The 25,259-nt window shown below is 41.4% G+C and overlaps 1 protein-coding gene across 1 annotated transcript; it reads right to left on the reverse strand.

The window, feature by feature from the left end:
* Nucleotides 1-360: 360 nt before the first annotated feature.
* On the reverse strand, nt 361-23,956 carry Rimkla (ribosomal modification protein rimK like family member A). Its single transcript, XM_076860627.2, has 5 exons — nt 23,674-23,956; nt 10,464-10,694; nt 9,236-9,322; nt 2,984-3,187; nt 361-934 (listed from the first exon to the last, which is right to left on the reverse strand). The coding sequence occupies exons 1-5, from the start codon at nt 23,834-23,836 to the stop codon at nt 477-479; spliced, it is 1,143 nt and encodes a 380-aa protein (XP_076716742.1). The 5' UTR covers nt 23,837-23,956; the 3' UTR covers nt 361-476.
* Nucleotides 23,957-25,259: the final 1,303 nt, after the last annotated feature.

Genomic DNA, 25,259 nt, shown 5'->3' on the forward strand with positions numbered 1-25,259 from the left:
TGTTCTTCCAGCCTCATACACACGCTGAGTGAAGAACATGCTACTGTCACATTCCACATTGTCTGCACATGCCTCCATCTCATGGCTGCTTTTAAGTCCAGTTTTTCCAGGAGATATTCTAAGTTCTTGTTCTCTACTGCTACCAGCCAGAAGCAGCACAGCATCAGTGCCTGAAAGTCTACCATTATATCCAAGAGCTCACAGCAGACACTGGTCTCAAATCGATCAGTTGGGATGTTGTTCTTGGTGAGTGTTTTATATGTCTTTGTAAAAACCACAAAGCTAGGCCATTTGCTTAAATCATCATTAGAAAGAATGCTGAGTGCCCAGATGGGATTTCTAGTTTCTGTGCAAATGAAATCACATTAGTCCAGATTTTATTCACTTAAAACTACTAGGGAAGCAGTAGGATTTGGTTTAAATGCTGCCAAAAAGCAGAAATTCACTCAAGCTTTAATTCTGAAGCCATCCTGTTGTTAATGTTGTATCCAGGCTCGGGACGCATGGGGGGCAGGCCCCCCCACTGTGTTTGCTGAGGAATCCCGGGCCTCTCCCAATTCAGGCTCACTCTCACTAGAGGTAGACCCGTTATTGATGGTGTAGGGGCTGTCTGCAACTCCCTGAGCTGAAGCACAGCCATCTGGCTCCTTCTTCTCCCTGGGACTCGACAGTCCTGGGAGGACCGCCATCTTCCCAGTCTGCCTATTTGGCAGCAAGGACATGGTATAGTCTGCAATGATCCCCCCCACATCTAAGTTGCAAGCCTGGTCGAAGGCTAGGAAGCCAACGTTGGCATTTGCCTCACACACCACAAAGGAGCCATCATCCATGATGAGAAGATCAATGCCACAGAAGTCCATGCCCAGGATGTTGGACACCTGAATAGCCAACTGCTTGCCTTGTTCTGTCAGTGGACACATGACACCCACACCACCTGTGGAGAAAGCACAGTGATGTCAAGGGAACAAAAGATGCTCACTAATGAGTCAAATGATCCTTCAGGAAAGAGACAGGACTGTTGATAAGACGTGGCATGATTGGCATTACTCACAAAAGGCCTGAATGGAAATCAGGACACCCTTTGGGGAAAAAAAAAAATAGATATTTCTTATCTAGAATCTTAAAAAAGCTGAGAACTTCTTACCCAGCTATCTCATCACTAATGAAATGATTTTGTATATGGAAAAAATTATTACACACCAAGATGCTGATGGCAGTATTATTTAAAACACTGAAAAATCCTAGTTCCTGGTACGCAGAGGGCATTCAATAAATATTTGTTGAATCTAGACATAAAAATTATAATCTAAACATCTCACAACAGAAGAAAATAGCACATTTTATAACCATTAATGATAATGCTCATAGAGTTTGTAAGCCCTCAGGAAGTGACTCAGAAGAATTAAAGATGGTAGCGTATAGTATTTTATGGTGATAACTTGCAAAAAATATCTACGAGAAAAAACAATTGAGAAGAACAATACCAACTGTTAATAATAGTTGTCTCTAAATGGTGGGGATATGATAAGTTTTTTTCTTTTTCATTTGACTTTGCTGTACTTTCTAAATTTTTTACATCGAAAATGTATTCCTTTTATGATTAGAAAAAATGTTAATTTTTAAGAAGATAAAGATGGAGAGGATTGTGAGATAAAAATCCTATATCAAGGACAGGAGTCGTTTGATTGCCCTTACTTATTAAAAAGCTAGGACCTCAGACTTCTTTGTCTCCCTAGAAAGACGTAAAATTGTATTCTCAGGCCCAATAACTAATTTCTTTACCTTTACATTGTCCTTTCCCCACCTGGGACATGATTTTGTAAAGAAAAGGCTAAAAACAGTTTTAAAAATAGCTTACCAGGAAAAAGTAGTGTGGATATTATAAAGCTGTTATGGTTCTTTAGTGACGTAAAAAAAGACAAAATAATCAACCTCGAAATTCAATACTGCAGCATTACATGATTATCATCAAAATGAAACAACTCTAAGTTACGGAGTACTGTGTCAAACTAAATCTCACACTTGCCTGTCACGCAACTTCGCCACAGTATCTTACAATTATCTGCTTGCTTGTCCTCTTTATTGGACCACATGCTGGCCCAGGGCAAGGACTGCCTTATAATCTCTATTCTCTCAACATCTGCAGCAAAGCTGCTGTGGAGTGCTCAAGGAATGCTAGTAAAAGGACTAAACCAGTGTCTAAGCCTCTTGATTATTTGCTGGAATTGGCATACTCATCTGGTGAGTTGGGAAATAGGAACTATAGGTTTTTTTGGTTTTTTAATTACCAACATAAAAAAGTCTTTCAATGAGGTTGACAATAGCGTTCTGTGATGGAGAGAAGAATTTACATCCCTCCTGGAATATCTCCTCCATTCAGCCATGACAGAAAACAAGCTTTATCAATAAGTTAAAAGGATAGGGTTATGCATTGAACCAAAATATAAACTGCAGCTTTCTAATAGTATCATATGTGAGAGGAAAATAAAAATTTCAATTAACATGTGAAATCAAAACATAGTTTCTCCTCTGGTTGGTACCTTCCTTCAGACCCTTGGTGTTCCTGGCCTGAGACACTGCAAGAGATTCCAAACTCATCTCCCTGCCTCCTGTCTTACACCTCTAATCCATCCTTTACCCCAATGGGAGATTTTCTCAAATGAGTTTCTCTAACAATCCCTTGTTTAACTCGGACTGCTAAGTCCTAATACCAACAGGACAGGATTCAAACCTCAGTGTCTTTGATATCCCCGCCCTCACCTCTGTCACAGCACTGACACTCACATGTCCCCCTCCTGGACTGCTTGCTGCCACAGGAAAGGGCTCATTTCGCATTCTTTGCCGTGAGACCCTGACGCCTAACGGAGGACTGACAAGACAGTAGGAATTGATATACACTTACTAAGCAGGTCCAAATGGCCTAATGAAATATCCAGGTGGCCTTCCATGACCCATAGACCCAATCTGAGCCTTTATATCTTACCAAGGGAGCAGTTGCTCTGCATCCGTCCATCTGTGGAGCAGCGAAGCATGGAGCCTATCACCTGGCCCCCTACCACAACCACCCGGATATCTTTTCCGTGGGACTCCTTCACATACTTCTGGAACAGGTAGGGCACATCATGGCGGACTAGATGGCAGATGTCTGAAAGGTGATGTTTGTCTCTTGCCAGAAAAACAGCTTTTCCTTTAGGAAGAAAGATGAAGAGCAAGAGAAACAGTTAGGAAAGCCTCAGGCCCCTGTCCTTGCCATTATGCTTCCCTGTCCCAAATGAGCATCAATTCTCTCTGAATTTACCTCATTTGGGCCCTTTCTATTTCTTTGATGAGATTCCTGCTTCTTATCAAATAGCCATTGAACCTTATTTTCTCTTGATTTTCCTCAGGTCTTAAAATACTGTTGAGTCTCTCCCCGTGAGAAAACCACCACTCTTCTCAAAATGAAACAGTAATGCATTCCAGAAATACAGAGAAGGGGCTAAAATAAAATCCTAAGGATCTAATCAAATCCATTCCAGAAAGAGTTAATTAGCATTTCCTATCACCTGAGGATGATGATTAGGCAGGGTCCATGGCCAACACATTTTTTTTTGTATCCCCCAAATCTCACACTGGGCTTGGTATACAAAGCAGATGTCCATCAATGTTTACAGAGCACAATTAATTGAACATTTTTAGAGGAATCCGAAGTGGGTATGGAAAGAAATTCAAAACAGGCAACCATAATACAGCATGATCTGCGTTAAAAGAGGTTTATGTAAAATCTATGGGAGCTCAAAGTAGGGAGCCCTGACAGAAGTCCTATTTATTATTTATTTATTTAATTTTGAAAGGAAGGGTCCATATTTCTATTGCTTTCTGGGAAAGCATTCCTTCTTGATTCTAAATTTTTTATTTCCTGATTGAATCACCTATGGTTTTATAATTATTCAGTATCTGCTTCCATTTGCATATTAGTCAACAGATCTGAGCAGGGGTTCCTAAAAGATTTGCTGTGCAGATCTGTCATAAGTATGCCAGTCTGAACACTCTTTTCAGCAAAGATGGAACAAAGAAATAGTTTTCCCAATTTCATGTCATCATCACAAAAGAAGTGAAAACTCTCTGAAGTTTTTTGTTTGTTTGTTTTTGTAATAGTACTGGGGATTGAATCCAGGGACAGTCTACCATTGAGCGACATTTCCAGACAATTTGATTTTTTATTTTGTCATAGGCTCTAAGTTGCTGAGGCTGATCCTCCTCCTCAGCTTCCCAACTTACTAGGATTACAGTCATGTGCTACCACACCTGGCCCTCCAAAGTTTCAAAAGACTGATGGGCATCAGTTCCTAATGGCATATAAGACTGAAAAATAACTTCCAAAAACATGACATAACCAGTAATTCATTCCTGAATGAATCCAAGACATTCAACAGAACTGGAGGAGTGCAAGCAAGTGATCTGAAGTGACAGGTGGTAGGAGGGTGTGCAGTTAAGTGGGCAGTCAGTGTCATTTGGAGACGGTCCTGCAAGAGGGCACAGGAAGAAACAGGAGTGACACAGAACAGTGAGTAGACACAAAACACATCTGACTTGTTCCAAGTCTCAATTAGTGAGCAGAAGTATAAGCAGATAGACACTTGGCATCAGGAGATCAGGCATCTGACAATAGATGGCTGGGGTTTAGTTAGAAGCACTGGAGTTCTCTGGACATTAGGTGGGATTTTCAGTAGAGATTGGTGGCTAGGGATTGGTTCAGAGGTCCTAAAATGGGGTTTTAGTCTGCAATGAACAAAGGAATAGCAGTTTTAAGGTAAGGAGGGAAAAAAAAAAAAAAAAAGAAAGGCACAAAGATTAATCATCTACCAAGTGCCAAGCACTTTTTCTCTTATTATTTCATTTACACTTCACACTAGTCCTATGAAGCCATGGAGTAAGGATGGTTATTTCTGTTTTATGGATAAGGAAATAAAAGGTTCATAAGCTTAGTAACTTTCTCATGGGCACAGCCCGTGCATTCACTCTCTCCTTGGATTTATTTCCATATACAGTTGGCTCTGTATATGTGAGGATTCTCCATCTGAAGATTCATCAACCACAGATTAAAAAATTATTTAAAAAACACAGCATCCATACTGAACATGTATAGACATTTTTCCTTGTCATGATTCCCTAAATAACACAAAACAATTATTTATGTAACATTTGCATTGTATTACATTTTGTAAGTAACCTAGAGATGATTGAAAGTATACAAGAGGATATGTGTAAATTATTTGCAAATGCTATACCATTTTACATAAGGGACTTATGCATCTACGGACTTTAGAATCCCTGAGGGATCCTAGAACCAATCCTCTGTGTATGCCAAAGGACATTGATACTATAGTCTAACTTAAAAGTACTGAAACTCTGTTTATTCCCTATCCATTTTCCCTTCTTCTAGACTGTACGTTGCATTAGTAACAAATCATCTGAAAATAAAATTAAGAACACAATTCAATTTACAATAGCATCAAAAGGATTAAAGTATTTAGGAATTAATTTAAACAATGACGTACAAGATTTACACACTGAAATGATAAAATGCTGTTGAGATAAATTAAGGATCTAAATAAATGGGAAGACAAGAATTGTTAAGATGGTAATACTTCTCAATTGCAGCTATCATTCCCTATCAAAATTCCAACTTCCTTTTTGGAAGAAATCAACAAGCTAATCCTAAAATTCATATGGTATTGCAAAGGATCCCAAAAAGTCAAAATAATTTTGAAGACGAAAGACAAAATTGGAAGATTCATACTTCCCAATTTTAAACTTACTTTGAAGACATAGTAATCAAGACAATGTGGCCTGGCATAAAGACTGACATATATGTCAATGACATGAAATTGAGATACAGATTTTTAAAAAAAGAAAGTTTGAGAGCTCAGAAATAAACCTTCACATATATGGTCAACTGAGTTTTTCATTGTTGTTGTTCAGTGCTAGGGATTGAACCCAGGGCCTCACACATAGGCAAGCACTCTACCAAAGAGCTATATCTGCAGCCTGGTCAAATTTTCGATAAGGATTCCCAGAACAATCAATGGGGAATAAACAGTCTCTTCAACAAATAGTACTGGGGAAACTGAATATTCACCTGTAACAGAATCAAGCTGGACCCTGACCTCATGCTTTATACAAAAATGAACTCAGAATGGATCAAAGACTCAGATATAAAACTATAAAACTCTCAGAAGGAAGCTTACGTAAATCAATGTGACCTTGGATTAGGCAAGCACAAAAATAACATCAAAAGCACACAGAACCTGAAGAAAGAATAAAATTGGCTTTATCAAAATAAAAAACCTTTTGTGCACCAAAGACACTACCAAGAACATGCCCATAATCCCAGTGGAAGCAGGAAGATCACAAGTTCAAAGCCCATCTCAGCAAATTAGTGAGGCACTTAGCAACTTAGCAAGACTCTGTCTTTAATAAAATATGAAAAAAAAAAAAAGGGCTGGGAATGTGGCTCAGTGGTTAACCACCCCTGGGTTCAATCCCCAGTACTTAAAAAAAAAAAAAAAGAAAAGAAAGAAAGAAATGAAAAGGCAACATACAAAATGGTTAAAACAAAAAGTTCAAAATTATATATTTAAGAAGAGTTAAGTATCCACATTCAAGAACCTATAAAACTAAAAAATAAAGGAACTAGTTTAAAAATGGGCAGAGGATTTGAGTAAATTTTCCTCCAAAGAAGATTTAAATATGGCCCCTAAGCACATGAAAAGATGCTTGATATCATCAGTCATTAGGGAAATATAAATCAAAACCATAAGGAAATAACCACTGCATGCCCACTAGGATGGTTCTAATAAACATGCATACATACATACATAGAAAATAACAAGCATTGGCAAGGACGTGTGCAAAGGAAACTCTCATATGATGTTGCTGGTGGGAATGTAAAATGGCATAACCACTGTAGAAAGCAACTCGTCAGTCTTCTAAAAGTGAAGCAGAGAATTACCACAGCACTTGGCAATTCCATTTCCAGATACTCAAGAGAAATGAAAATGTCTGGTCATATGAAAACCTGTATGCAAATGTTCATATAGCAGCATTATTCTTAATAGTCACAAAGTGGAAATAACCCAAATGTCCACCAACCAATGAACAGGTAAACAAAATGTGGTATATCTATACAATGGAGTATCACTGGCTCCTCAAAAGGGGTAGAGCAGCGTTACATGCTACAACATGGATAAACTCTGAAAACATGCTAAGAAGCCAGACACCAAAGTCCATCTATTATATGAATCCATTTATTTAAAAATGTCCAAAACAGGCAAATCCATGGAGACAGAAAATAGAATAGTTGTTTCCAGGGACTGGGGAAAGGGCAATTAGGACTAACTTCTTTTTTAAAAAATTTTTATTTTTATTGGTTCTTTTTAGTTATACATGACAGTAGAGTCCATTTTGATATAATAGGTACAAGGTTTCTTTGGTGGGGGGGAGATAGAAATGTTCTGAAATTAGATAGTAGTTATTATCATGAGACATAGTGAATATACTAAAATCCACTGAATTTTATAACTTAACAGTAGTAAGTATTTAGGAATACTTATAGATTATATCTCAATTTTTAAAACTTTAAAAAATATAACGTTATGTTTAATTTCTGTTTATTGTCTAGCACACTTTTCTATAATGTAAGCTTCTTGAGGACAAGAATTTTTGTGTGTTTTTTTTTTTTGTGTGTGTGTGTGTGTGTGTGTATGTGTGGTGCTGAGGATTGAACCCAGGGCCTTGTGCAAGGCAAGGCAAGCACTCAACCAACTGAGCTATATATCCCAAGCCCATGTGTTGTTCTTATCTATATCCTTAGAATCTAGAATAGTACATGGCATTCTATAGGCACTTGATAAATATTAGTTGCATTTTATGTACATTTCACAATTTTTAAAAATAGTGATGAGATTGGTTAGATTTTAGCATAGCATCTTATGTGAACAGTATCAAAGCTCCCCTTTGCTAACTTCTCTTGCTAAATAGTCTTTTCTTCTCCCACTAGCGGTTTCGTTCGCACTTGTTCTCAGTGTTCACTCATCTCTTCCAGTTCAAATTCTACATGGTAACTTAAATCTCCTTTCATGGCAGAGTGGACTCCTCCCTCCTTCAGGCCTGTCTGCTAGAGTGGTCATCACCCTGCAATGGAACCCCTCTGTGGTCTACTCACCGGGGCTCCTTGAGAGCAGTGATTATGTCTGGTTCATTTCTATGTCACAGATCCTACATCACAGACACTATCATCACATACCTGTTTGGGGCTATTTCCCCTTCTCCAGATGCCCTGAGCCTAAGCATGCTATGCCATCCGGACCTCTTGGAGAGTTACCCGCTCACATATTACAGGAGGATGCTCTCTTCTGCTGAGTCCCTGGTATGCACTGAGCCCTGCATTGGGCCTCACAGAGACAGAGGTTCAGAATCTAGTCCCTACCCTTGAGCTGATCACAGTCTAATGAAGGAAACAGGCACTTATACCTAAAACGGTCATCAGGAGTAGCACTATGACAGAAACATGTACAAAGTGATACGGAAACAAAAAGACTAGAGCAATTAATTTTGTCAGGAAGACAGTAAGGGAGACCAAGGATGAGGATAGAATAGAAATGGTATTAGGAGCTGGCCTTAGAGGATGAGCAAAAGTTGACCAGGTGGGCAGAGGAAGATGGTGCTCCCAGACAAGTGAAGAGGGCAAAGGATTATGGAGAGGAAAAAGCATGGTCTAGCTGGTGAATGAGAGGCAGTGGGGAGTGGACTATGGGGGGTCCACATGACCAGAGAAGGCTGCAAAAGAAGGTTGAGCTGTCTGCCCGGGGTCCTAGTGCCATGATAAAAAATATGGACTTAGTCTAACAGCAACATAGGGGCTGCAGTGGGGGCTGTTCAGCAAAAGAGTGACAAGAATAGATCTGTTTCAGAGAAATCACTCCTCCCCCGCCAAAAAAAATGAATAAAATAAGATGAACAGAGGTTGCACTAGCAGAGGATCTCAGAAAACCATCAATAAAGACAGATGTCTACTGTAATAGCCCAAGAAAAGAGGATAAAGGTCTGACAAAAGCAAGGACAGAGAGGACCAAGTGGAAGGGACCGGGAGAATCACCCTGCAAGCTCCTCAAGCAGCGCTTCCACTTGTGCAGCTGGAACTGCTGCCCTTGCAGACTGATCACCCAGGACGCCCAGGAAGGGCAGCACTGACCCTGGTGGCCTCGCGTGCTCTTCACCACGACTGGGTAGCCCAGGGGCTCAGCTTCATCGATCATCTTTGAAAAGTCTTCATGTCCACCTGCCAAGAAAAGGTGAGAGTCAGCGAAGATAAAGCTGATTGTCAGGGAGTGGTCAGCCCAGCCCCTTCTGCAAGAGGCTGCCTATCTCCCTGATTTTTAAGACAATTCAAACCCATTGGATCCAACAGACCTACATTATGTGCCTGTAACGTAAAAGGTGGGAGCAGAGAGGCATGGAAATCAAGATTCACTAAGCACCTGTGTGGTGGGGGGTGCCCGTAGCTCCAGTTCATGTAATCCTGGCTGTGGGGGGCAGAATTCTAGGATGGCCCTCAAGATTCCTACCCCCAGTGAACACTCCTTGTAGAATTCCCTCTTGAACATGGCAGGGACCAGTAAATATGATGGGATATCATTCTTGTGCTTAACTTCTTATCTATCTCTACTTGGCCCCATCCAACTCTTTCTCCACAGAGTAACCAAAGTGATCTTCTTCCCTGTCACTCTGACCAGGCCACCTCCCTGATGAAAGTCCTCTGATAACTTCCTGTGAGTCTTGGATTAACCCTATCTCATTTATGTGCTGTTATGGTACTATTTGATCTTTCCAATCCTAGAGTTCAATTTCCTCTCTCTTTACATTCTTCACACTATTCTCAATACCACCAATAGGTCAGGTTCTCTCTTACCTCCAGTCTTCCAATGTTCTCTCTGCTTAGATTACACCCCCTCCCATACCCCTTCTTTTAGCAGGACAACTTCAACTTAGATGGATGTTATCTCTTTTAGGAAGCATTCTCTAAAGACTTCTAAACTGCATTGGGATTACCTGGGATCACTAAGTCTCACCAAGACACTGAATGGTCTGGACTGAACCTGCCCATTTACCTGTTGTCTAATGCCTCTGATGGACTGGGAATACCTCAGGAAGGACTCTTACTGCTATGACCCTGTGCCTGGTACTGTGGCTGGCATGTAGTGTCAACAGACACATATTTGGTGATTGACTTACAGAAAGAAAAAAGCAAAGACATTTCAGACAGAGGGAATGGCCAGGATAAAGACTCAAGATATTGAATCACCTAAAATGAACAGACTCACATTGAAAAGCAAGTCATACTGGAAGGTTTCTGATGAGAGAAAACAGAGAGGCAGAAGGTTTGGAAAGATAAGTTCCTACTGTATTTTAAGGAGACTCACCGTAGGAGAAAGTGTCTGGCATGGGGACCCCATGTCCAGCCAGCTCTTGGAATGTCCAGAATTTGTTGATGCAGTTTAAGATGCTCTGTGGGCGGTTGACCAAGCGGCAGCCCAGCTTCTCCAGGTGCCGCAGGACAGTGATGTCGCTGTCTGACTGCACAGAGGGTGTGGACACCCGCACCACCACCACATCTGGAAAGGTGGTAAGGGCCTTCTGGTTCAGCTGGAGGCCTGCAATCCAAAGACCAGAGTGAGCCCTGTGCTGCCATGATTCAGTTCACCCAAAGAACCGCTTCCAACAGACTCCTCAAGGTTGAACCTGGCGGGAACAGAGTCTCAAAAATGGCCACTGGGATATTCTGGTGTGTGTTACAAGAAGATCTATAAATAACCCTATTCTCCAAAAGGATGAGCAGCAAATGATAATGAGGAAACACCAAGCAATGAACAGAAAGGGAAAAGAGCAGCATATCAGTAATAAACCAAATTAGAGGAATCAGCAGGAGATATGTATTCCAGCATTTTCCTTCCATACAGGACTAGTAGTAAGTATTTAAAGCACAGTGGTTTAGGAGGCGGAGGACTTGAGGAAAAGGCAAAAAGTGCAGCCCCATTCAGGAATCCATATACTCCTTTATGACTTCATCTTAATAAGTCTATCTGGCTGGAACATTCTGCAACTATTAAATGATTTTTATGAATATACTGTTATTTGTCAAATGTGTAGGTATCAATGTTTAGTGGAAAACAGGATACAAAATTATAAATATTGCATTCCAATTCCAAACTATATAAACAGATACAAATTGAAAAAGGCTAGGAGGAAATATACCAATATTTTAACAATAGATAATGGAACTCAGATAACTTCTTTTTTATGTTTTATATTTATTTGTATTTTCCAGAATTCTCCAAGTGCATATTACCTTTATAACAAAAAAATTAAAAAAATCAGTCTACTAAAAATCAATCCATTTCAGTATTTAACAGATATCAAACTCAATATTCAGTATTAAATAATATTAATTGAAATATATAACAATACATACAGTGAAAAGACCTGAAGCTGTATTACACTGGGTTAATTGGGAGTATTAGCTTGACGTGAAGACTCAGAAGAAACTGAGCAGTCTTCAAGTTATTGAAGGAGTTCTATGCAAAAAAAAAAAAAAAATTATGGCTATCTTCAAAGACTCCAAGACATAGAGCTAGCCATAAAAGCAGTATTTTGTCTGGGTATTCTTTGCTGAATCCAGCCTCTAGAACCATGCCTAGTGCATGGTAGACACAATTTCTCCATCAGGGATGAATACTAACAATACCAAAGCTCTAAGTTGAGTAAGAAGTGTGGGGGGAGCACTAAGCACAAAAACAAAAACAAAAAAATAAACCCACAGAACAACTGGGTGGAGATGTTTCACCAATTTAAAAAGGCAGGGTGCACAGGTGCAATTACTAAACTAAATTGTTTTCAGTATTCCTGCTGATAGTGTGAACCTAAGAAAGTAGAACATAATTCACAGGGATAAAAAGCCTCCAGGTTATCTTCACTTTGCCATCAAAAAGCAGTATCACTCATATGGTATGCTTTTATCGTACTTTGAAATATTCCTTTGCCACTTATAGCCCTGGGGGAAAATAATATGAAAGGAAGGAGGGAATGACCCTGTGTGTGATCCTCAAAAATGGTAGAAGAAAGAGAAGTATCTGAGTTGATGGAAATGGCAAGTATATACAGAATACCCAGGACAGCATTACACAGTGAGATCGTATAGGCAAAAGTGCTTTGAAAAACCATAAAATGCTATACATATGCAAGGCACTCCACTCAGCAAGGTAGGACAATTTATGGAGATTTTTTACCACCTAATGAGAAAAATGGCTTTGCAACAGAAAAGTGACCTATAAAAGCGGGAAGCAACAAAAAACATCTGGCTTTCAAATCCCAACGTGAAGCCACAGACAAACAAACTTCTAAGGGGGAAGAAAATAATTTAATCCATTTCTGGAAGTACCAACCACAAGTGCACAGAGACAGCTCAGCCTCAACAAGCAGATTCACATATACCTAGGAAGTCTTACCAGGACTTCATCTCTCTTCTCCAAAGGTATATCTTTGGGCCTGGCTCATTCCAACTGAAGCCTTTAATAAATGAAGAATGGAATGGGTTAAAGTGGAGCCGAAAAGGCTCCACCAAGCAGTTAGACAGGTCTGGTGTCTGACTCTGTGCTGCTGTCCAGCCCTGTGCAGAGGGCTTTAGGGTGCGTCTGCAAAACTAATCACGCCGGCCCTCCATATCCATGGTTCCACATGTGCGGATCCAACCAACTGTGGATAGAAAGTACTCAAAAAAAAAAAAATTAATATGCACCTCTACTGAACATGCACAAATGTATATCATGTCATTATTTCCTAAACAATATAGTATAACAACTACTAATAGGGCTGGTGAGGAGCTCAATGGTGGAGCACTTGCCAAGCATGGGCAAGGCCCTGGGATCAACTGCAGCATGACAGGGCGGGGGGTGGGGGGGAACCACAACTGTTTATATAGCATTTACATTGTATTGGGTACCATAAGTAATCTGGAGATGATTTCATGTATACAGAAGGCTGTGCATAGGTTATATGTAAATACTACATTATTTTATATAAGGGACTTGAACATCCTCAGATATTGGTGTGGGGTGGGGGGGAGTCTGGGACAATCCCCTATTGATACTAAGGGATGACTCTATCTTAATCCACTGGCATGGTTCTGACATTCTCGCTCTGGGCAACATTGCTTGACCCCTAATCATTCCCTTTGCCTTCTCCATCTCATTTCTAGAGTGTGACTTTTGGCAGACAAAAGGCTGCCCCTCATAATGGCTTCAGTGGGAGAAGCAGCTTCAACACCATGGCCAAGAACAATCTGGATTTAAAGCTGGCCCCTTAGTAAATGTGTCTGAATTCTGAGACCTTTAACCATGTAAGTAATCTCTGCTCTCTCTCATTAACATCTCCTATTCAGGAAAGGACCTGATAAGCTTAATGCAGAATAAAGCTTACTTATCCTGTCACCTTTCCCAGAATCTTTAACATTCCCACAGCAATCTACAGGCTTCAAGACAAAGGAATGAGAAGCTGACGCAGGACATGAGGAGGACAGGGCTCTGTTTAGCTGCAGTGAATGGAAGGAAAGCCCTGAACAGAGAGCAGTTCTTGTCCTCAAACAAGGGATTTTCCATGATTGGGCATCACTTTAACTTGGGGAGGTAGGAAAGGAGATGCACTGCTTCTGGGATACATGAGGTCCCCTAGATTTCCAGATTGGGTTTGTGACTTACTACGCTTACTCTCACATTACTTAAAAACAAAACAAAACAAAAACTAAACTGAAATGACCACTCAGTCCTAAACAGGTTAAAAAAAAAAAAAGACAGTAGTGAACAATAATAATAATAATAAAGATGATGATGTTAAATTTAAAAAATAAATCAGACCCCAAACTAGTTAGTACAGTGACCAACAGTCAACCTAGTCTAAGTCAACCTTTTGAAACCAAAACAACATTTTCTCCAGCTTACTTCTAAAAAGAATAATCTACTTTCGTGTGTGATTGGGTCCTGATTTCTTTTTAAACTCTACTTTCATTTGGAAATATTTTAATATATTAAAAACAAGATAGAAAACTAGGGTAACCCTCCCAAAGAACTAAATCTGTTTTTTGTAACCTATATATATTGAGATAAATTAAATTCTACAAAACTAGACTTATGCATTTGTATGTGTAATAGCCAAAATAAAAAAAAGCACTTCATAACGAAGAGAAATAGTATTACTGTGAAATAAGCAAATCATTTTTCGAAAGTAGTGCCCTAAAATTTAAAAGCTATTCTCAATCATTCATACCCATAGAGGGAGTAGAAGCATGGGTAATAAAAGGTGCTATAATTCAGATCCGAATTCACCTAGCATTTTTATTGAGCATCTGTTGTGTTGAAGGTGCTTTGCCAAGAACTTTAACATATATCATATCATTTAAAGAAAGGCATCTTATAACACTGATCATTGGAACAGATTTGACTATAAATATCTTGGCCTTTACATAGAACTGATGCAAAACGGGTCACCACCCTCCCATCCTGTGCACATGCATCACTTGTGTGTGCACACACACGACATCCTTGGCAGCACAAAAGAAAGCTTCAACACTAAACTGGTTTCTAACATGCTACAAAAAAAATCTTCATGTACGGCTGGGTGCGGTGGTACACACCTATAATCCCAGGAGGCTGAGGCAGGAGGATCGAGAGTTCAAAGCCAGCCTCAGCAATGGCAAGGCACTCAGCAACTCAGTGAGACCTTGTCTCTAAATAAAATACAAAATAAGGCTGGGGATGTGGCTCAGTGGTTGAGTGTCCCCCTGAGCTCAGTCCCAGTCTCCCCCAAAAAGAACTTCATGTATAAAGCAAACAGCAGAAATAGGGAAACAGTGGGACCCTGCAGCACCAGAGCAAAGGCCCTCACTCATGGTACCTCTTAGGACCATTCTATTTTGGCAGGACTGTGAATCAGTGGTTGGCAGCTCTGAAATGTGTCAGAAATCAACAACACCACTACGGAGGCTAACCCATGTAGCACCTTGGATTTTCTTGCTTGTCCTGAGGAAGCTGTATCATCCAAACATGACCTGGCTCCTGTCATTCTCCAGCTTTCCCCTTATTTTCTCCTGTTCCATCCAAAGCATTTCTCATAAGAAAGTTATTTTTAATTCCCGAGTACATGCTGTCACCACCGCTCCTTTGCTTTTAAAGTTCTTGGTGCAGATGCCCAAAGAAATTTTACCTCCACCTCGCTAAAACCCACAGTTCGTTATGTGGCCACTTTCACTTTCCACCAAGGGCTATTTTGAGGTCATTTAATTCAACTCACCCTTTATGGAACTGTTGGTGTGAGTCAGACACACTATTAAGCAGGAATACAAAGATGAACCAGGTGGTCTCTGCCAACCAGGAGCTTAGTCTCCTTATGGAGAAAGATAGAGACATGACTTTGTCATTCATTCACTCATTCAACAAGTTTATTGTTTTATGAATTCATTCAACAAATATTTATTGAGTGCCTACTTTGAGCCAATCCCACAGCTAGTTTGGGTTTTCCCTGAAGCACACCCTGAGACCATGATTTAAGTGCAAGTAGCCTATTTGAGTGAGAATTTGAAGAAACACTGGTGGGGGAGAGAATGTGGCAAACGAAGGTTATCGTATTTTGAGTTACCACCTCCTGGAGCTGAGGCCTGCTGAGGATTAGTACACACATCTCCGTTATTCCACCTGGGGAGCCAGGGAGCAAGCGATTTAGAACTTTGGACACCAACTCACCCTTTGGTTGAATCCTGTCTGAGGGCATGGCTTTAATTCCCCGACCCTTCAGCTTGCCATGCATATGTGGGCAGAGTGGGCTCCTGTGACCCACAATAGCCATCAGAGAGAGGTGCAGAAGTCAGTGGCTGAAAGTGGGGGCCCAGTACAGTCAATGGTAAGAGCCAAAAGGAACGGGCAGGCAACTGATAGCTAAGGAATAGGCACCATCCAAAGGACATGGAGGCAAAAGGGGTGTGAGGGAAACCATATCCCTGGAATTCAAGAAGAAAGACAACACACAACTGTTATTAATGCCTTTAATGCCCTGGACAGAGCACATAGGTATTAGAAGAGTTGTCAGGCCACGTATGGTGGTGCATGACTGTAATTCCAGCAATTCAGGGGGCTGAAGTAGTAGGATCACAATTTGAGGTCAGCCTCAGCAATTTAGGAAGAGGTTCAGCAACTTAGCAAGATCCTGTCCCAAAATAAAAAATAAAAAGGGGCTTGGGACATAGCTCAGTGGTAAAGCAGCATCCCTGGGTCCAATCCCTGGTACAAAAAAAAAAAAAAAAAAAGAGTCAATATGCTAAGTTCTCTAATGGGCCTATAGATTCTTATATCTCAGCAAAGGAGAGGGAAACACTCAGGGTGATTATCTCTGCCTGAGGGAAACATTCAAGGAAAGTTTCAGAAAAGAGAGAGACTTGGACAGGCATTCTAAGAAGTCAAGGTGACATGAGATGAAAGGCTATTATGGCAAATGAATAGAGTCCTGGCGTTCACATCAGAGCTCTGATTCCATTCTTTGCAGGCATGTAGCTTGACAAAACCCAAAAGTCTCTCTGGGTCTTGGTTTTATTTTTGTGAACAGAAGGGTCCCAGAGCTTTGCAAACTCTCTTGCCTCCCTTCTCCTACTGCAGCAGCTACCCCTACCACCACTACCACTGCCACCAACACCGCCATCACCTCACTGAAAGATTCTTTTTTGCAATTACAAAGGCAAGTCTCCTCAAGTTCTTCCTGTTCACATCAACCACCCAAGATGCCAGTCTCAAAGCATGTCATTTCCAGTACTTCTCTAAAATTGCCCTCATTAGAGCTGCTAATATAACATTGTAAAATCAATTCTCATTCCTCATTTTACTTGACCTGACAGCAACACTTGACACCATCTGAGCATTATCTTCCTTCTGGAGCTACTTTCTCCACTTGGCTCCCAGGACACCATAGACTCCTGGGTTTCTTTACTCCTTTTATTCAGCCTCCTCCCCCTGACAAGACAGGAATGCTCCAGAGCTCTACCTTGGACCCCTCTCTTCTCCTTCTATGTGTACACCTTTTAAAGATGCACCTCCTTTCCTATCTCCAAGCCAAGCCTTTCCCTGGATCCCAATATCTACCATCAACTGCCTACTTGACATTTCTACTGGGAGGTTTAATGGACATCTCAGACTAGGTTCTGACACATATCATCGCCCAAAACTACCTCTCTCTCCGTTCCCATATGAGTAAATAGCAAATTTTATTCTTTTACCTAATCAGTTCCAAAAAACTTTGGAGTCCTCCTTGACTGGTCCCTCCTGGACACCCAAATCTGATCCAACAGGCAAATCCTGACCACTTTGTCTTTCAAATATGCCCCAGATCCAGTCACTTTTCACCTCCCCTGAAATCACCCTAGTCCAACAACCACCTCTCACCTGAATTGTAGCAATAACTCCTAAGGGATCACCTTGCTCCTGTCTTTGCTCCCACCAGTCTATTCTCAACTGTTTCCAGAATGACCCTGTGAGCCCAAGTCACTGGATCCCAGGCTCATCCACACAGAATGCCTTCAGTCCCCACAAGGCCTTCCCTGCTTGTCTCCCACCTGCCTCCGACAACCTCCTCACATTCGCCCCCATGCTCACCCTGCTTTGCCACACTGGCCTCCTTGCTCTCCCGCTTGTCTGGTCTCCTCTGCTGTCACATATCAAAATGGCCTGCTTCCTCGCCTCCTTCAGGTCTTTACAGGGATATCCTCTATGGATGAGGACAGCTCTAGCTACCCTGGGATGGCAAACCCTCCTTCACCTCCAGAAACATTCTGTCCTTCTTCTTGCTTTTTCAACCAATATACTAGTTATTTTACTTACCTTATTTATATTCTATCTCACCCATCTAGAATGTAATCTCCTTGAGAGGCAGAGGCTCTGGCTGTTTTACTCTGGTACCTAGAATGGTATCTTTTAGAATGGTGGGCAGTCAACAGATATTTGTTGACAGAATGAACTAACAAATGAATGAAATCATAACAGTGAAGGTGAAGACCATAGCTATTCTTACTCTCTGCTACCTCAGTACCTGGCAGAATGGATGCTCAATAAACATTGTTGAATGGAATGAATGAATAGGACTGTTGTGAAGATTAAGACATATGTTAACATATTAATAATAATGGAGTTACAGGTGTAAAGAACCATTATGCCTATTTGTTCCTTAACATAAAGTAATTTAAATTTATCACTTTCTCATAGACTTGAGTAATTTTTTTTAATGTGACAGCACTGTCTGTTGTCCAGATGCTTATAAACATTTTTTATTTTTTGTAGTTATATATGGACAGAATGCCTTTATTTTATATGTCAATTTGTATGTGAGGATTGAACCCAGTGCCTCATGCATGCTAGGCAAGTGCTTTGCCACTGAGGTACAGCCCCAGCCCGACTTGAGTAACTTTTTAATAGTGGAAGATCAAACAGAAATAGACCAAGAATTTCAAATCATGTTGTAGGTTTATATTAAAACAACAGAAACCCCTAGTAAGGTGCATTCTCTCAGGCAATGGGCAAGGTGACCAAGGAAGTGGGGAGTAAGAGGGGCTAGCACTATGTGTCCTTGGACTCCCTGCAGGTAAGGGGAGTGAGAGAAAATGTGGACAGTTGAGGATGACTCAGACATCTCTCAGTGACAGCTGGACTCCCTCCACCAGGCAAACCTAACAAATTTGGTCAAAGTGTTATGGTAGCAGCAACAGGTGGTTGGGAAATTTATGAGTAAGGCTTTGGTATCTATGAAGGATCCCAATTCACTAGTTCTAGAACTTTTCCCAACAGTTCATGAGGTGGCTCTAAATATGACTGTTAAAAACATAAACTAAACATTCCACCCATTCTTAGTCCTTGGGGTCAGCCTACAGATATGAGGACCCATGGGGCAAAGCATATCCATGCGACACTCACATCAGTTTGGAAGCATTATATAATAAATGCTTCTACCCATTCTTTGACTTTTCTTTCCACTAGTGCTGCACAGTGTGTCCCTGAGATTACAAGGTATCAGGCACAGGCCTTTAGCAGAAAGGCCTTTAGCAGAAGATCAAGCTCTCTGCACAAAAGTCAGCTTAGTGCCCTTTCCTGCTAGGGTCTTTTTGCACCGTGATGGAGTGATGGGGATCCATGCTTTCTGTGGGGCCTTTGGTTGTCTTTTGGCAGGCTGAGGTACACTACTGCCTCTTTCAAATTTACTTAACATTCCCCTCCCTCAATCTTTTAAATGTTAGCTGATTACTATAAGGATTCAAGAACACCTTAATTTAAGGAACTTGATTTATAAATTATCATATGGGGTTGGAAATATAGCTCAATGGTAGAGCACTATCCTAATGTATGAAAAGCCCCAGGTTAGAATCCCCCACATCCCCCCAAAAGGGATGTGGCCACCAAGGTTTTAGCTCTGAAAGTAAGAGAAGGAATGCTGAATCATTCTGCTAAGAGACAAACTGTAACACAACCTCATTTCCCAGGTCGGATTCATTTTATGTGTTTTGATTTCTGTCCCTGAGTTAGTGACTAGTTTCTTGAGCCAGTTAATGATTCAGATGGGTGGATGGTCAAAAACTTAATGTCACTAGTGAATCTGTCCTTTATGATGGCTCATCACAGAAACATTTACACATTCAATCATGATCTCCCAAACACAGAAGCTAATTATAACAAAAGTCTCAAGTACTTCAAATTAGCCTTTAAGGCACTTTACTCAGTCATCCTACAAGCAGGAACTAAAACTATGTACCAGTTAGAGAGTATACAGTTGAGGAATCCCCAGTTATTCAGGGGGAGAAGGGATAGAAACCTTGTAAATAGAAGCATTACATTGAAAAGGTGAGTGTAACTTTTAAAGGTATGGAGATGTTATTTGGCAGCACATGGAAGAGAGTGACTACTTGCAGACATGGTAGGGAGTTCAAGAAAGACTTGTATACAGAGATGAGTGATTTGTGCCAGATTTAAGGGATGAATAATAATTCATCATGTGGAGGGGGCAAGATGATTTTTAGTGTAAGGATTACAAGATGATTTTTAGTGTACGGCCAGGAATCACAGAGTGATCTGTTGAAGTCACTGTAAGCCCATGTAGAGCAGAAGGGATGAGACACACACAATGTTTAGACTAGAATTACTAAGTATTGGTTCTAATTCCCAGCCACTATTATGTGTCAGTGACCCACATTGGCATCTATAAGAATTAATATGTAAATTAAAAAACCTAGACCTATGCCTTACACAAAACACTATAAATAGATAGATGGATAGCCATGGCTATTAATAATAGTAATAATAATAATATGATGTGCACTTTGTCACATTCATCACCTTATGCTTAGGGTTGAGAATAATTAATAAATATTGGTGAATGAATGAATGAAGAACTGTGGCTTCTAAAAAAGAAATGGGAGATAGTTGTGATTTTCATAATGCTACACCCAACGGAAGTGAAAGGAGGATGTTTTCTATAGGATTGCTTGAGTCACCTAAAGATCATTCCCCTTGCCTCAGTCACCTCCCCAACCATCTTTTTTGGGAAGGGTAGATTACTACAAGCATGAAACCTTGCATTTGTATAGCATTTTCTGTTTATATGTATAGTATTATTTAAAATAATTGCAACCTTTAAATTCAAAACTTTGAATCTCTTATCTGAATCCTACTTCCAGATACAACCTGAAATTCAAGTTCTTGGATTTGGTCTCCCATTAGCCTCTAGAGAAGAAAGCTCACAAATGAATTTAAGCCATTCATTGAGGCACTGACCACCCATATGTTCCCCAAACCAACTTCTTTATTATCTACCTACCCTAATCTAAAGAAGAAAAGAAAGAAGTAATGGCACAAAGACTTTGAAAGGTGGTACCTTAATTTCCTACATTATAAAATTGCTTACAAAGTCAGTGTCTAGTGAGAAAAATCTGAATTTAATTCAGCTCAATTCCACATCTACTGAGAAAGATACCATAAGTTGTGGGTATCTAAAGCATAATTATCTGTATAAATGGGCTGGGATTTAGGATATCAAGTTTTTTGGGGGGATTCCAGAGATTGTTCTACAGTGTTGGAAATTGAACCCAGGGCTATACTCCAAGACCCAGATATTACGTTGTTTTGTTTTGTTTTAACTGTGGATGTGCTAGTTAGATAGATAGTATTGAGGAAGTCACTACATCTATTTGAGCCTCAAGTTCTTTGTAAAATGAAGGAGTTAAAATGGATGATCTTCAAGTCCTTCTCAGCTCTCATATTCTATAATTCTCAAAAGGGAAATAGCATCACTATCATTATAACTGTATATCTTTATATTTCAAGTAAGTGAATTCTGAAGTATTTTCCAGGGGAATAACTAGCTCAGCAAATTGCTGAGGGTTTTCTACAGTTTACTATAGAAGAAGCTGGGAAATAGAACTCACATCTTTATTCATCCAAAAATTGAGTGCCTACTACATACAAAGCATCATTCAAGTCACTGTCATAGCCCTGAACAAAGCAAACAAGGTGGCTCTTCTCACAGAACTCACTTTCCTGTGCTTGAATTAACCTATTCCCACAGCCAATAAATCTTTTGACAGCTAAGAATAGCCGAAATGGTGATCTAATAGGCTTGTTTTATGTGCTGTGATTTGTATGTAGCCATTTCTGAATTATCAAGAAATGAAAATTGCATCAAAAATTACTTACCTTCAATTTCTCCATCACCAGGCAAATAGCTATGTAGGGTTTCTAGTAGTTAAAAATAAGTAACTCCTGGTTTGTGAACTGATTGGAATACATCCACACATGAATTCCATTAAATTTTAAGACACTAGACAAAGGGTTTAAATGTTTTCTATAGGATGAGCGTTTAACTTTCTCTTGTACTAGGACTGATTCTTAAAGAAATATTTTTTTTTTTTTTTTTTTTTTTTTTTTTGGATACAGAGAGCATTTTCCTACTTGTTCACAGAATTCATGATGGGTCTACAAAATGAACATGATGTGAAATTCTGGTTTCTGTAGCTCAAAAAAATACATCTTCATAAACTATAAAATAAATAAAGAAATAAGCAAGAAAGCAAACTCACAGGGGCATGGGGAATATTAGGTGTGTGTGTGTGTTTTCAGTATCTAACTTAGATCAGCAAAATACAACAGATTATCCTATTTAAATATGGTATTAAAACATGGAATTTTCAAGCTGTGGAAACCTCAACCCTAAGTTTCATTAATGTGAAGCTTGAGATTTAAAGACAAAGTGACTTACCCAAAACAAAGACAAGATACAGAGCTGTAATGAGAATCCAGGTCTGCAGTCTCCCTGTTCAGGAGTCTATTTCTACATTAACTAATTGCGAGTTTTAGCAAATCGAAGATAGAGAGAGGAAACCCTTTACATTACATTGGAAAGACATCTCTTTAAACATAAGGCACCTAATGTTTGTAGTATATTTCTTCAACAGGATATACAATCTGATATTACATATGGAGAGTTAGGTAAACTATGGATGAAGACCTACAACTGATATATTCTACTTAGAGACTGGTCATACTCAAAATCTCACTTGTAAGTATCCTGTTCAGAATTTGGAATCCCTTTCCTTGCCAAAGAAAAGAAACAAATTATGTGCCTGTTTAACCCCATAGAATAATATGAACAGTATCCCAAGAAGCACCCTGAACTAGAATCAAGCCCCTTTAGGTCCTGGACCCTCTTAAATAGCTGGACACCTTTGGTGGAGCAAAGACAATCAGCAAGTCATTGGGTATGAGGTTCCTAAGCCACAAATTCCTAAAGCAGAAAGGCCTTGTAGTTAATTAAGAATATCTGAAAACATACTTAACCTTTTGAGGTCAGGGTCAGAGATGACAACCACATCTTACCCCCCAAAAAAGTCTCTGGGACACAGCAGTGGAGTGATTGAATGATGTGTACCTGAAATCACGGCTTTTCTGGAATAAGAATTCAACACTTTTAGGGAAGAGGCTGAGTTTAAAAAAAAAAAAAAAAAAACAACGCATCAAAAGTCTCCTCTCCCACTTTACACTTCAGAGGTGACTCCAATCTTCCTTGGGTTTTCCCCATAAGTAGGTTCCCGGTTTGGGTATAATTCTCTATGTAGGGCATTACTGATGTATATACACCGCTGGAAAAGTTTCGAAACATCCATCATAATAGGAATTTTGCAAATTTAGTTTAGGCTTCTTAAATCTCAGTCTAAACTGACAGGGTATGAATGAAAGAGTAATTTGCAAATTTGGGGTTTGCAGCTTGATTTTTCTCGGACACCAGGGTCGCTGCAGGTGAATTTGGGTTCCTCACAAAACAAAGTCCCCTAAGTAAATTAAGTCACCTTCTCAAATCTTGGCCTCAGGGCAGATGGTGGTGGTTAAAAGAGGTTATGAAGGTGAGGGGCTTTCTCTAACACAAGGGGTCTCGCCCGAGAGAGCGGCTGGTTTGCAGGGCCGGAAGGAGACTTGGCTGCGGGAGGCCCAGGAAAGCGCGCCCACCCGGACGGCCCTCAGAGACCCCGGCGCGCCGCCCAGCTCTCCCAGGTCCCGCCTCGCTCACCGAGGTGGCCGCCGATGACGGTGACGGCGATCTGGTCCATGAACACCGCCCGGAAGCGCACGTCCTGCTCGGAGCAGCGCTGCCGGAGGGCGCGCAGGATCTGCACCTGCGGGTATTCCTCGCGGATGCGCCGGTCAGTCAGGAACCAGAGCTGGGAGCACATGGTGGCCAGGGCAGCGGTGCCCGGCGCGGCGCGGACCCCTTAGCGCCCTGACCCGCTCTCTTGGCAGGATTGGCGGCGGGCGTCCGGGGCCAGCGCACCGCGGCTCCACTCCCGCCAGTGCGCCAGGCGCCTCTGCAGCCCTGACCCAGCGAATCTGCCCGGCCACTCAGCGCCGCCGCCGGCCAGCCAGCCAATCAGCGCGCGGCGGTGGGCGCGGGCCGGCCGCGCGGCCAGCTGCAGAGGCTGCCCCGGCGGGCGGCGCCCGGGAGGGGCGGCGGGCCAGGGGCCTGCGGCGCCCGGAAAGTCGAGCCAGGCGGGGCTTGCAGCCGCGGCGAACCCAGGAGCCGCCGGCGGGGATGGCCAGGTGGAGGGAGGGCATCCCTGGCCGGTGCGGGGACCCCCCCGGTGGGCGTGGCGCTGCTGGCACCGGTTGGGCGGACAGAGCGGGAGGGGCCCGGGCGGCGCCCAATGAAGCGAAGAGGATGTCTGAGAGGATGAGCTTGCGGTGCGCAGTGGGTAGCAGATCCTCCCCAAAGGCGATCCCGAGCGCTTGGGCCGGGACACCGAGGACTGTCCGCAGAGCCCCGGGCAGGGCCTCGGGGATTTCCCAAAGGAGATTCCGGGGCCTGGCGAAGGTCACACAGCTAGGCCCCCCCATTGGACCCTACCCTTAGAAGAGAGATTTCTCTTCCCAAATTCTGGCCTTCGGAAGCCAGTGGTGGGTGTGGGTGGGAGTTGAGTTTTAGCAACCTCCGGTTCAGATAATTTGAGGTGCATTTGTCAGGCTCTCAGATTTCCTACACAGAACACTCCCTTCTAGTTTGCACCAGCTCTGGGCCTCCACAACCTCAATGTCATAAAAAATAGATCTAAGACACCTTTTATTTAGAAGGACCACTTGCTTGTCTCTATTCCCTCTTTCACTCCCTGTCTCTTTTCTAGACAATTCAACTGAGTCATCTTTAAACATCGCCCTGGTCCTAGCCAGTTGCAAATCCTGCCTGCAAACAACAGTGTTTGAAATGAGCTTTTTCTTTCTAAATAACTGTAGGACTGAAGTTAGCCATCTTTGAAATTTTCATTTTCTCTTCAGCTCATTAAAATGTCTTTTCTTTTTTCTTTCTTTTTTTTGGGGGGTGGGGTGGGGGGAGCTTAGAGAAGTAAGAGTACAAATTTAGTTTCATAGTTTCAAGGTAGGACTAGCAGTGACAAGGACAACAAGAAATGGGATGTCTTAGGGAAGGCATAGGATTCACTGTAAATATTATGCAGGTTTATGCATTTGCCCATGAAAATGTGCTTTTGCAAAAGTTCTGTATGATGGAGTTTTAAAAATTAATTCCTTTTTAACCAAACTAAGGAATAAATCCTTTTGTGTTGCCAAATACACCACCTCCACTCCAGTCCCTGAATATATTTTCTG

The sequence above is a fragment of the Callospermophilus lateralis genome, chromosome 7 (assembly GCF_048772815.1).
Source record: "Callospermophilus lateralis isolate mCalLat2 chromosome 7, mCalLat2.hap1, whole genome shotgun sequence".
NCBI lineage: Eukaryota > Metazoa > Chordata > Mammalia > Rodentia > Sciuridae > Callospermophilus > Callospermophilus lateralis.

What these genes read in the sequence shown, in the direction of transcription:
- Rimkla (XM_076860627.2), bottom strand. Translation starts at nt 23,836, where the DNA reads ATGTGCTCCCAGCTCTGGTTCCTGACTGACCGGCGCATCCGCGAGGAA. An exon ending in GCCAGACACTTTCTCCTACG is followed by an intron (nt 9,323 to 10,463) that starts GTGAGTCTCCTT and finishes TTTTCTTGGCAG; the next exon opens with GTGGACATGAAGACTTTTCA. An exon ending in GAGCACGCGAGGCCACCAGG is followed by an intron (nt 3,188 to 9,235) that starts GTCAGTGCTGCC and finishes TTCTTCCTAAAG; the next exon opens with GAAAAGCTGTTTTTCTGGCA.